This window comes from Engraulis encrasicolus, chromosome 13, assembly GCF_034702125.1.
Source record: "Engraulis encrasicolus isolate BLACKSEA-1 chromosome 13, IST_EnEncr_1.0, whole genome shotgun sequence".
NCBI lineage: Eukaryota > Metazoa > Chordata > Actinopteri > Clupeiformes > Engraulidae > Engraulis > Engraulis encrasicolus.
The window spans coordinates 42,025,618-42,038,912 of record NC_085869.1 but is presented as its reverse complement, the minus strand read 5'-3'; the positions used below and the strand labels follow the sequence as shown (position 1 = coordinate 42,038,912).

At 40.6% G+C, this 13,295-nt stretch overlaps 1 protein-coding gene across 1 annotated transcript; it reads right to left on the bottom strand.

The window, feature by feature from the left end:
* Positions 1 to 1,211: 1,211 nt before the first annotated feature.
* Positions 1,212 to 4,806, bottom strand: LOC134461439 (B- and T-lymphocyte attenuator). The gene is made up of 5 exons (XM_063214369.1): positions 4,737 to 4,806; positions 3,015 to 3,347; positions 2,698 to 2,718; positions 1,560 to 1,688; positions 1,212 to 1,285 (listed from the first exon to the last, which is right to left on the bottom strand). The coding sequence occupies exons 1-5, from the start codon at positions 4,804 to 4,806 to the stop codon at positions 1,212 to 1,214; spliced, it is 627 nt and encodes a 208-aa protein (XP_063070439.1).
* Between the last annotated feature and the right edge of the window lie 8,489 nt (positions 4,807 to 13,295).

The window sequence follows — 13,295 nt, the reverse complement described above, 5'->3', positions numbered from 1 at the left end:
GGTCCAGGATTTGGGCACCTTAAGGAGCAAAGGCCCCACCGAATTGGTGTGCTCCAGTAGACACAGTGCAGTAGACACACACACACACACACGCGCACACACACACACACACACACACACACACACACACACACACACACACACACACACACACACACACACACGGCAGCTGAGAGCTTTGGTTGGGCCAAGGGCAAAGTCATCTCAGAGAGCTCCCTATTATGTACATACTGAGAAGGACCCCATTTTGGGACCCCTTTTTCTCTGGGCCCGATACATCTGACGTGACCCCATTGTCTCTCCCAGTCAGCTTTCCACACAGACACACAGACACACACACACACACACACAGACAGACAGACACACACACACACACACACACACACACACACACACACACACACACACACACACACACACACACACACACACACACACACACACACACACACACACACACACACACACACACACTCACACACACACACACACACACACTCACACACACACACACACATACTCACACAGAGACTCACACTGACACACATTCTGCTGACGCTACATGTGTTGCTTACTATTGCCATCTAGTGACCATTCGTGCATTCTTCACTAGTAGTATATCAAACTGATTTATTTACTTTCAAGAACAGTCAACGTGCAATACATTTTCTTACACAGTGCTCTGACTAAATGCAACTATTCATGTAGGCTAGTAAACATGATTACAGGATAAGGTTGGATTCATAAAACAACAGCATTATTAGCATACAACAGTAGTTTAATATTATAATAAACTAACAATAGGATAAGATATGAGAAGCGATCTTAAAAACAAACACTATAAACATCAGAATCATCTTCCTAATTTCGTGTTTTTTGTTGCCTTTACTGCAGTGACATTGATACGGTCACTTGGAACTCAACCAATTGGTTGTAGCCCCTTAATGTACGCCATACTTCCAGTGGCACACTGTAATAGACATTGAAAAGTTCACTACCATAGTACAACACTACCATGACATAACACAGGGCCTTTAGTAATGCACTGTGACTTGGCAGCAAGTTTATAAAGCCGTGTCTTGACGGATTAATGGACGTGAAGGTTTAGTAGTAGGTTTAATTCTATATACATTCAGTTCAGTTTGCCCATCATCTTTATCCTCCCCTATGGATGGATTCCATACCCTACTGCAGGGATGAGAGGGCCTCAGCTATACGATGTAACTAGAGGAGGAATGGCATCTCAGGGAATCAATGCAGAGGCAGCGTCCTTTAAGGTCATATCCTGTTGAACACACACACGTACACATACACATACACAGATACACACACACACACACACACACACACACACACACACACACACACACACACAAAATCACAACCACATCTATCAGTCTGAGTGTGTGCGTGTGTGCATGTGTGTGTGTGTGTGTGTTTGTGTGTCTGTGTATGTGTGTGTGTGTGTGTGTGTGTGTGTGTGTGTGTGTGTGTGTGTGTGTGTGTGTGTGTGCGTGCGTGCGTGTGTGTGTGCGTGTGTCTGTGCATGCCTACTGTACCTGCTCTGAGAGTGCAGACGCAGATGAGGATGACCGTGAGGATGACCAGTAGACACACAGCACTGACCACCAGGTACAGCAGCCAGTTCTGATGGAGCCCAGTGCTGCCATCCCCCGCTGAGGGCCTCTCTGGCAGTCAGAGTTGGGGGAGAGAATAGGATGGTTATCATCGTAATGAAGTACGGTAGGTCATTGCAGTCAGTGTAGCTTACACCTCTTTTGTATTTTTTAATATATGTTTTATGTATATTATGCATTGAATTCTTTATTTAAACGTATATTTGGTGATTTCTTGCTTTTCTTTGAAATATTACAGTGAAGACAGGAAATAAGCAGAATGGGAGGGAGAGAGAGATGGGACTTGGAAATGACCCAGGCAGGACTCGAACCTGGGCCCCCATGGGCAGGTTGCCCATTCATGTTAAGATGCATCAGTGTAATGTGACACATCACCGCCATTGCTCTTATTTTGACCTTTATTTTTTGTGATAAATGGTGTCTTGAAAGACTATTACTATTATTACAGACAATTTTATTCAAAAGAAATTACAGCGTTCCTGGCATACAGCGCTCTACATACTACATCCTGCAGCGAAGGGGTAGCCCATGTCGATACACGCACAACATACTGTATCATCATCCTTCTAGCGTGTTGCGTGTTGACCTTTGTGTTGTATGGTGAGAGTGAGAGTAAAACTCATGTGACGAGACCGCACCAAAGACGTTGACCTACGTGCGGTGTGTCTGGCCATGAGATGGAGTAAAAGATAACGTATGTGCATTGTATTCATCGCAAGTAGCAAACGGAGGAAAGATGACACAAAACCTCATCAGGGCCATTTAGCTTGAGGAAGACACCCAGGCAATCTCTCTCTCACTCTCTCTCTCTCTCTCTCTCTCTCTCTCTCTCTCTCTCTCTCTCCTCTCTCTCTCTCTCTCTCTCTCTCTCTCTCTCTCACTCTCTCTCTCTCTCTCTCTCTCTCTCCTCTATCCTGCTTGTTGCTGCTTCTATCTTTGTTTTTCCTTGCTTCCTTTTCTCCCATTTGCACGTGTGTGTGTGTGTGTGTGTGTGTGTGTGTGTGTGTGTGTGTGTGTGTGTGTGTGTGTGTGTATGCATGCATATGTGCTTCATGCTTACCTGTAGGTTGCACTGCCATGCCTACAAAGATTACAGAAAAAAGTAAAGGTTAAAAATAAATAGATTGTATTTTACAAATGGGGTAACGTTGCCGATCACCAAATCACTTTTTTCTTTGCTTGATGTGAAATATGACCAAATGTCTTAAAAGCTTTTTTGAAAAAAGTAAAGAGTTGATATCAAGCAGTGTATTCCACCCCACCACAAGTTGGTTCATAAACCAATTAACATAATTTGAAGGCTATGAAAAAAAATATTTCAAAAGTGTTCAAGTGTTCATGTAGCACATGAAAAATGCTGATTTATTTTTCCCTCACCTGTCACGGAAACGTTAATGGCGTGGCTAACGATCTCCTCAGACCCAGAAATCTCACAGCGATACAAGCCGTCGTCGTCTTTGGTCACGTGAAGGAATATCAGATGGATAGTAATTTTCCCCTCCACAACTTTCTCCCGACCGATACCCATGCTGTCGGACATGTTGATGTTGACACACGACCCATCGGTGAGTAGCTTACACCAGGTTACAGTTGGTGGTGTGATGCAGCCACTATACTTGACGGGGCAATTCAGCATCAGGGGCTTCGTTGGAGAGGCCTGCATAACAGTGTTCCTTCTAACCAGGATCTGAGCGTCACACATGCTCTCATCTACACACAACCAGGAGATAAGCACAAATGTGTAAATAGGATAAGCAATCTGTCCTACCGCCTTGCACTGCAATCAATGACCAAGTTATGAGTAAATACTGTGTTTAATACTGCCATAGTTGTAATGTCAAGTCTTTTTTGTCTAGTAAACAGTGAAGTGTTCCACACATGCAGAATGGCATGGGCAAAGCGGCCACTAAGTTAAAAACAGTTTTGTGAAAAACAGAATTGTGAAAAAGAATGCTGATGGGTTACTCTAAATAATTTTTGTTAATGCTGATGTTACTCTATACCAGTGTTTCTCAAACTTTTTCCATCATTCCCCCCTTCAGAGGGTCTGAATGCTTCCGAGCCCCCCCAAGCAACAGCAGTACTGGCGTAGACTGATTTTGTGTTCGCTGCGCAGAATCAAAGGAAAGGTGACTGGTGAGATTAAACAAAGAGGGACTGCAGTCGAATGCAGATGTGTGTTCATTTCCTATCCTATTCAAATTCATGACAATTAATAATATAATGTTGGTGAGGGCTTTAAAATTATTGACTTATTGGCAAGACAGGAAATCATTTCCTTGGGGGAAAAAACCCAAATCAGATGTCACACGCCCCCCCTGTGATGCCGCCGCGCCCCCCTAGGGGGGCTTACGCCCCACTTTGAGAAGCACTGCTCTAAACAATGGATGAATCAAATTTAAGTGGGTATACTGAAGTCCCTAAAATTTAGAAGTGAGTATACTCTGTATGTATAGCTGCGTTCTACGTAGACTACACCACTGCCTGCATCTACATCTATTTGTATCTACAAGACACCACACCACTAATAATAGGCTGCTACATGTCTGCAGAACAGTCTTCTGACCAGACTCTGAACTTTACAGATGCTCCAGTCTACACTAGAGAAGCGTAAAAATATGTATCATGTTTGTTACAATCTGTATACCAAATGTATGTATTGAGAGAGAGAGAGAGAGAGAGAGAGAGAGAGAGAGAGAGAGAGAGAGAGAGAGAGAGAGAGAGAGAGAGAGAGAGAGAGAGAGAGAGAGAGAGAAATAGAAACACACACATATACACACAAACAAACAAATGCACACACATACACACACACTGGCAAATTCAGTTACATTACACTACATGTCAACATCTTGCATGGCTTGTAGGCCTGTGGTTGAATTAAAACAATAGTAGCAGTTTTTAAAATGGAGAGAAGCACAAAAAATGCTTCAATAACAAAGTTCATTTGAGATTGTTCTACAAGTAACTTTCCATAGCAGGCACATTATCTTATCAGAATCTTTCTATGTCTTGAAGCACCGTATAACACTTGATAATGAAAAAAGCTAAGGAAGTCAACTAAGTAAATAAATAAAATGTAAATAACTTGAGATGACTCACCCTGCACAGCCGCTCCAGTGAACTGGCACATGACGAGCAGGAGCCACAGCAGCGGAGGCCTATTGGCCATGGTAGCCCACAGCAGAACTCCCATCACCAGAGGGGTGGACGGGGGAGAACAGATGATGCCTGTCTGTCTGTCTGTCCTTCTTTATTTCTTATTGTCTTCAGATGAAGTTCAGCTTAGCAAAAATAAGACGCGCACTAGCTGCTCTTCTCCCCCACCTACCCCCAGGGCGAAAGGTCGAAAGAAGAAACAGTAGCATGTCATTTGGTCTGTGGTCGTGTGTTGGACACCCACTCACAAATGCAGTGCACACTGTACACATATAATACACGCGGAGTGATGGTCTCATATGAACACACGCAGGGCTGGACTGGGGGAGAAATAGGACCCGGGCACTTTTGGCTTAAAGGGGCCCTCATGATTAGCGGCGCAGAACTGACTCACCAGTGGGCCCCGTGGGCCCCTATTTTCAGAAATGTCAAAAAAACTCCATTATATTTATGAAAATAGGGGCCCACGAGTTTGCGGGGCCCACCGCGCAATGCCCACTATGCCAGATGACCAGTCCAGCCCTGAGCACACGTGCACAGGGGACCCTGGGACTATGCAGGCCGCATGCTTGCTCTCTCACACTCGCGATCCTCAAACACAATCTCTCTCACGGTCTCATTGACGTCTGTGGTTTAAGACCAGTTTCTATCGACATGCCACCTCTTCCTCTTTGACGTGACGTGACGTTCTAGTTTCACATCAATCTTTGGCTTTACAGAGCCTTGAACTTCAGCATATTCTCACCTTCCTTGTTCTCTCACTGTTTGCCTTTCATTATTTCTGAGTCCTTGTAAGAACCCAAAACGTAATAACTGCCCATAACGTAATAACTGCCCATAACGTAATAATTTGGGCCCATTTGAAACGTAATACAACCCATAACGTAATAACTTGCCCATAACGTAATAACACTTCCCTACCCATAACGTAATAAGTTATTACGTTATGGGCAGGTTATTACGTTATGGGCCTTACACAAAAAAAAGCTTTGATAATGTAATAACGATGCCCATAACGTAATAACTGCCATTAACGTAATAATTTGGGCCCATTTGAAACGTAATAAAACCAATAGCGTTATAAGTTGCCAATAACGTAATAGTAAACAATGAACCAACCCAGCCAGACTGTGCATGAGAGTCAGAAGAGGACAGCTGAAGAAGTCCAAGGCTTCTTTTCTTCCATTTTTTATAGAATGTAGCAAGGAAAATACTTTTCAGCAATTAGTTATATCCCCAAAACTCAGGGCGTAGGGGATGTAATGGTTTCGCGTGCACCGCCACTGCATCCACATCCGCCGTCGGCCGCCGCGTCCGCCGCATTGGGTCCTTCATGGTGTGTGAATGCTCTAGGGTAGGGTCATGAACTGATTCGAGTTTGGAGGTCAACACTTTCAAGATGGCTGAATTCAAGATGGCCGAATTTTTGTTTGGCCCATAACTTCTGACCGGGTGGATGGATTTGTCCCAGATTTGGTGTGTGAATGCTCTAGGGTAGGTTCATGAATTGATTTGAGTTTGGAGGTCAACACTTTTACACTTTCAAGATGGCTGAATTCAAGATGGCCGATTTGTTTTAGGTCCATAACTTCTGACCAGGTGGATGGATTTGTCCCAGATTTGGTGTGTGAGTGCTGTAGGGCAGGTTCATGAACCGATTTGAATTTGGTGGTCAACACTTTCAAGATTGCGGAATTTTCATTTGGCCCTTCTTCTGACTGGGTGGATTGATTTGCCCAGTAACACCTTATTTTAATGGGTCACCATTTCAGTGGATCTACCACATTAGGTACAGTGTAATAACCAGTGTAACAATATTTAACACCATGTAATACTATTGTAATACCAGTGTAACAATTAGGGGTGTAAAGATAACCGAATTTGGATCGGTTATCGTTATGCAACATTGAATCACACCGAATCGGCATTCAATCTCACCGAATCGCAATATATTTTTTATGAATCGTCCCTGAATCGAATCGGAGCCTGTGATTATTTTATTTTTTAATAGTAAGGGGAGAATTGGAAGGGTTTTGATGAGGTCAATTGGGAAGCTTACGTTGAGAACTGCTCCACCATGGTGTAGTTTAAAAATCTATCTATCTATCTATCTATCTATCTATCTATCTATCTATCTATCTATCTATCTATCTATCTATCTATCTATCTATCTATCTATCTATCTATCTATCTATCTATCTAATAGGGGTGTAAAGATAACCGATTTTGGTTTTTTAAGCACAGACCCTAGACTAAAAGACAAATTAGCCAGACAATCAGATTTTTCCTGAAGTGGAAATTGTATTCAGAACCTGTTCAGATACAGGCCTTATAATTTGGTAAACTTTACCTTCAACCAGTTGGAAGTTTTAAACTAAATTAATGAACCCTGGTGCAATTTTATTTAATTAGCTTATATTCCAAATCACATAGCCTATTTAAATAAACACGAGTGCATTATAGGCCTAACTTTAATTTCAACTTAATGTGAAATGGAGCGTGCAGTTTGGCCTATCTGTGTGGTCTAGTCTTTGGTCTTTTTAAAGATCAACTAGGCCAGCAATATGTTGCCCTCGTCTCACTGTGGTTTGAGGTTCTCTTTTTGTGCGCTGACCAATACATGGTTTTCATGTTAATAGGCCATTGACCTTGATTGGTGGTGCTTTTGTTCACTGGCATTGCCATGTCTTTGCATTGGACATGGATGTACAATAAACATAGACACTTAAATTGCAAATGTTGCAGTGTTTTCCTCCTACTATATATCTTCACTGAATGGTCAATAAATCTCTTTTTGGCTCTGAAACTTAAAGTACAGGTATATACATGTTTCCACAACCTAACATATGGCCATCTAAATTCTGATGCGTCCAGTGTCACATGCATGCGCTATCTGCATTTGTTTCCCCATTCACTTTGCATTAGATTATGTCACTATGCATATTATTTTTGTTTCAGTAGCCTACACATCAAACAGAACATTTTGAGGTTGGCAACCTCACCCATTCAGGCCTACTGCACAAACAAAAAGTCTGAGATCTTGGCTACTAAAGTATAGAGGGGGCTTGCCATGATGAAGTCTGGGAAGCCCTGGGAAGTCTTGATTGTATATTGAACCATTGTCGTGATCTAACACAATTTGCTGCTTTTGTGGCAGCAGCCGAGCAGAATATTTGATAGTTATTGTGTTCTATGTAATGTTTTATTTCATTAGATAGAGGCCATGGATATTGAACATTTGTAGGCTATATCAAGATACAACATGTAAATATGCCAGAATGTAAATAGGCCTAATAAGAAAGCAAAAAAACAAAACAAAACATCTTTTCTATTTTCTCAGTTTCGCCCGGCCTATTGTGGCCTGTTTTCTTGTGGATAATCACATTTTTCTCAACAAATTTTCTCCCATGGGAGACCATGCCCCCAGACCCCCCTAGTAAGACTCTTATACAACATAATCCCCCCAAAACGCCACTGCACACCACACATGTGCGCGCACCGCTGCAGCACACGCGCCACTCCGTGCCACCGCGCCACGCCGCACCTTTCTCACCTTTTTCACCCCTGACCCGTTTCCATGCCTGTTAATACCACGTAATACCACTTACACAAAAATACATGATGTAAAAAATTGGTACATGGTATTATACTGGTATTACATGGTATTAAAGGAACAGTTGTAGTGGAAACCGTTCCTACTTCCTAAATTATCAGACTGTAGACCAAAAATCTATGTTGAAGAGGTTAAGTTTATTTGACTCTTGTAACAGTTACACTGAAGTACACGCTGGGGCCCTTTGGCTGAAGTGCTACTCGCAATCCCACCCCCACAAACCGGCCGGCTTTGCTCCCTCCTCCTTGTTCTGCAGACAACCCTCCTCAGGCCGCGTTTCCATTTAAATAACCTTCCTTCAGCCGGTGTGGGGCCGGCTTCCGGCCAGACAGGCCACAGATTGGAGCATCCCTTCAGCCAATGGGGTGTCCCTCACACAGACCTCCCATTTCCCCAGGCCAGCCCACTGTTCCCTCCCACTCATCATTACATGTTTATCATAGAGACATTCCTTTCCTAAATATACTATATCACACTAAATATTCAATATGGCTTTGTATAAAATAGAAATCTCCTTCACAGTCCACCCATTTTTGATTTTCACATATTTGCAGTATTTCCGAGCATTATTCATGAACGTGCATATCATTTATTTCTCAGAGTTTTCAGTACTTACATTTCTTGGATCAGAATTGTTAGCCTAACTTAGCATAATCGCTGGAAGTGGATGGGGCCAATAGCATCAAGCCATAAGTGATCGCAGCACGGCGTTAAATAGCTGGTTTGCACTCTGGTGAATTTTAAATTCATTTTAAAGTAGTTTATAAGTACATTTGAGGATGTTTTGTTCGCCCCCATAGACTTGCATTGCTACACTTAATTTGGCTATACCGTTTAACTAGGCAATGCAAACACATAGACAACAACGATACAGTATGCACATTCATGAATATTGCTTGGAAATACTGCAAATATGTGAAAATAAAAAAAGGGTGGACTGTTCCTTTTAGTATTGTAACACTGGTTATTACACTGGACCTAATGTGGTAGATCCACTGTAATAGTGAACCATTAAAACAGGTATTGGAAATCGAAAGTGACTGCATAGGCTAGTTACAATGTTAAATGTGTAGCCAAGTATTTAGCCAAGTGTTATAAGTTAACATCAGCCAAGGTTGGTTGACAGGTATGCTAACCATGCTAATAATATTAAATTGTTAACTAACTAAATTTAATTCATTAGATTTGAAATTTAATTAGCTATTGTTGTTCTTGTGCCCTGGTGGAACAAACATCTACGTAGGGGCTGTGACAATGTAGTTTAATGATGACATCAAACTACCAATTATGGTAACATTGCTTATTATATATATGTATATGTATACTATATATGTTTATATTGTTTCTAAACTGAATCAGGTTAGCTGATGTGATTACTATACTATCTTAAAAAATCTAATTATGGTACAAAATGAACTGATTAACTATAAATCTAGTCTTACCTGGGTGCCAATGATGTAGGCTAATAATGTAGGTAGACAACAGATTTGGTCAACCCTCTCTTTGAGAGGAAATATTTAGTTATTTTCAATTCAATTCTTTACTAAGGGAAAGCCCCTTGAGATGTTCCATCTCTTCTTTGAGGGGGTCCCATGGATTTAAAAAAGTAAAACAGCTAATAAAAGTTTTTTTAAATTATTGTTAGCCAAATAACGTAATGACCTGCCAAATACCTCATTATGTTATTACCAGGGATGCGATATTGGCACCAGTGTATCGGTATCGGGTTCAGATATCAACATAATTCAAAGATCGGATCTTATCGGATTGGATTTTTCCCAAAATATCGGAATTTTCCCAGTACTGACATTGAGCCAGGTGTAACCTTATTTTGAAATCATGACACTTGCATTTTAGTTTTCAGGATGGGATACTTGGGCCTACCTCAAGTTGAAACCCATGCATATATGTGGCTTTGATATTGGATCAGCGTAGTATCGGTATCGACAGATATTCAAATTTAGATATTGGGATCGGATTGGAAGTGAAAAATGTGTATCGGTGCATCCCTAGTTATTACAGTACATTATTGGTAGAGAAATATTATGTTATTGGCTTCACTACGTTTCAAATGGGCCCAAAGTAGGGGAGACCGGGGCTAGTTGGCACACTTTTCAGTTCGATTGCCATATCTTTGGCATACATTGCTTTAAAACTCCCCAACTAGGATATTCTAAAAGGGTTACATCTCAGCTAAATATTAGACACATGCATCTTTGGTTGATAATTCATTGTTTCCATCTATATGAGATTAAAGAATTGTTGTGAATTTGTGCCAAATTGCCCCAACCCGGGGCAACTTGGCACATGTAGTTGGGGCTTGTTGGCACACATTTAAATTGTATTAAATTATGTCAATGAACATGAAAACTGCTCAATAGTTACTGAATACTGAATATTTAAAATATCATGAGTTACTGTTTAGTAAAATAAAACAACATTGACTGCTTTATGAAGGAGTGAAACATAATCACTACGAATGCACTCCATTGTGGCTACAATTGCAGCTACAATATTGACTATAACTTATATTTAGGCATGTAGGCCTAGACAGTAGCATATGTACATTAAATATACTGTATATATTGCAATCATACTCATATTATTGGTAAATAGTAGCAGAATAAGAATTTTCCACAATACATCCAATACATTCTTATGACCATAGAAAGTCAATGGTGTGCCAACTTGCCCCCTACACAACAGGACAGCACTCTTGACTGAAATCATGTTCTCCTGTTAACACCTGACATTACATAATTCCAGTTTTAATATCAAAGTATACCTAGATCCCCTGTCTATCACACAGAATATTTATATGTTTCTATTCCTTACTATTAGCTTTCTAGAACTAATTTAGTGGAAGGTGCCGATTCTTAGTTTGGACATCACAAAAAAGAGAAGTTTCACTCACTGTAAGATTTTATAATCTTGATCACTCTGAATTAGTTGGATTATCTCTATTCAAGATGGGCATCATGTTAGAGTTGGAATTTTGAAGACTGGACTTGTAATGGCCCAGAAAACGAGGGTGTGCCAACTTGCCCCTGTGCCTACTAGCCCCGGTCTCCCCTATTATGTTGATGGCAGTTATTAAGTCATGGGCATCATTATTACATTATCAAAGTTTTTTTTAGTGTAAGGCCCATAACATAATAACCTGCCCATAACGTAATAACTTATTACATTATGGGCAGAACATTATTACGTTATGGGTAGGGAAGTGTTATTACGTTATGGGCAAGTTATTACATTATGGGTTTTATTACGTTTCAAATGGCCCCAATTATTACGTTATGGGCAGTTATTACGTTATGGGCAGTTATTACGTTTTGGGTTCTTACACACCTTGTAGGTATTACTTTCATTAAATGTGTACCAGTCACTGACACATGGTGAAAAATGGTCAAAAACCACTGGAGACTAAATGATTATTTACTGGCTAAAAACTTTTCAGTATTTGGTGATGGGTCTTTCAATTAGCCGTAGGCCCTGGTGTCAGTCTGTTTATTATACTCTGTCAATGTCAACTAGGAAATCTGTCATTACATTATTATTTGGGGTTGTGGCCTCACGTTTTGCTGAAACATTGAAGTTTCCCCGCTGTCAGCCTAGCCAAAGAAATTTGGGGGACTATTCTTCATTTACCATCCTGTTTGAAAATGACAAAAACACTTTACAATTTAGCTTTTGCGAGATATTGATATATAATGCTGTTGTCAATGACGTCATCACGACATATTACTTCCTGGTGCGAGGCCACAAGCACAAGTGGAAGACGCAAGGTCGCATATTGGAACGCACGCCCGGTTTCCTGAAGCACTATTAGCATCAAGATCATGGTCTACTTTATTTACTGCAGATTGCCTCTATGTGGCAGCGTTTCACACAAGACTGAAATTGTTTCACCAATGACAGTAACAGTACATGCACAAAGAAAAAAAGCAGTGTCACAGAGTAAATTCAGAGTAAACTATATGAATCCAAATAGAGTGGAGAGTAAAGTTACTCTGGAGAGGAGTCAAAAGTCAATGTGAAGTTCCGTAGGTACAGTAACGTGTAATAATATTTATACAACATTAAGTATAGAAATAATTCCGAAAACATTAGACCAGATAGTAAAATCAATGTTATTTTTGAGCGGGACCAACTGTAATCTGGTTACATTTGTAATATATTTCAAATCTTTAAGAGTTATTTTAACACTGTATTGCTATATACAGGTGTTTGTTACAGTGTGGTTTCCTGTGGAAACTGCTGATGCTGTAAGCCTAGGCCGTAATAGAATGCATCTGGTTTCCACAATGAAGCCATGTGGTCAACGTGTCTTGTTTCTGTCAGTCTCTCACAAACGAGTAACAAACATCCTCCTTGCAGAAAACAGATTAAAGCGGCTGCATGTGCATGCATTTACGTCAGGACAGTTGTGCGCATGAATGCACAGTGCAGGTGACTGGGATATGCATGCAAGCAAAGCAGTCATGCATACAATTCTTTGCACACCAATATGCTCAATAAATGACACACATTGTACATGTACAGTATATGGAAAAAAACACTCAATAGACTACGTAAGCACATAAATCCTTTATTTATTTATTCATTTAACAGTGTAGGCCTACCTGTATAGGACAAACAATATGGCAGCAACAGCAACTTGTCTTTAACCTTTTCAAAATTTTCTAAGCCTTTTGTGGAATTCATTTTTTCTTTGGTTTGTTCAGGATGGAAATTAAAAAAGAAAACATCACATAAGAGGAGTCTCATTGGCATTTCTAAAAAGAAGACTTCATGGAGAATGAAGAAAAAAATAAAATAAAAATCTGTGGACAATCCCACAAGGGGTTCTGGAGCTCTGAAAATGACACTCAAAATGATTTGTCAGACTT

Excerpts from the sequence above, each read along its gene's own strand:
- LOC134461439 (XM_063214369.1), bottom strand. The coding sequence starts at position 4,806 with ATGGCCAATAGGCCTCCGCTGCTGTGGCTCCTGCTCGTCATGTGCCAG. Across the intron at positions 3,348-4,736 it reads CACTGGAGCGGCTGTGCAGG|ATGAGAGCATGTGTGACGCT; the intron begins GTGAGTCATCTC and ends GGTTGTGTGTAG. Across the intron at positions 2,719-3,014 it reads CATTAACGTTTCCGTGACAG|GCATGGCAGTGCAACCTACA; the intron begins GTGAGGGAAAAA and ends TAATCTTTGTAG.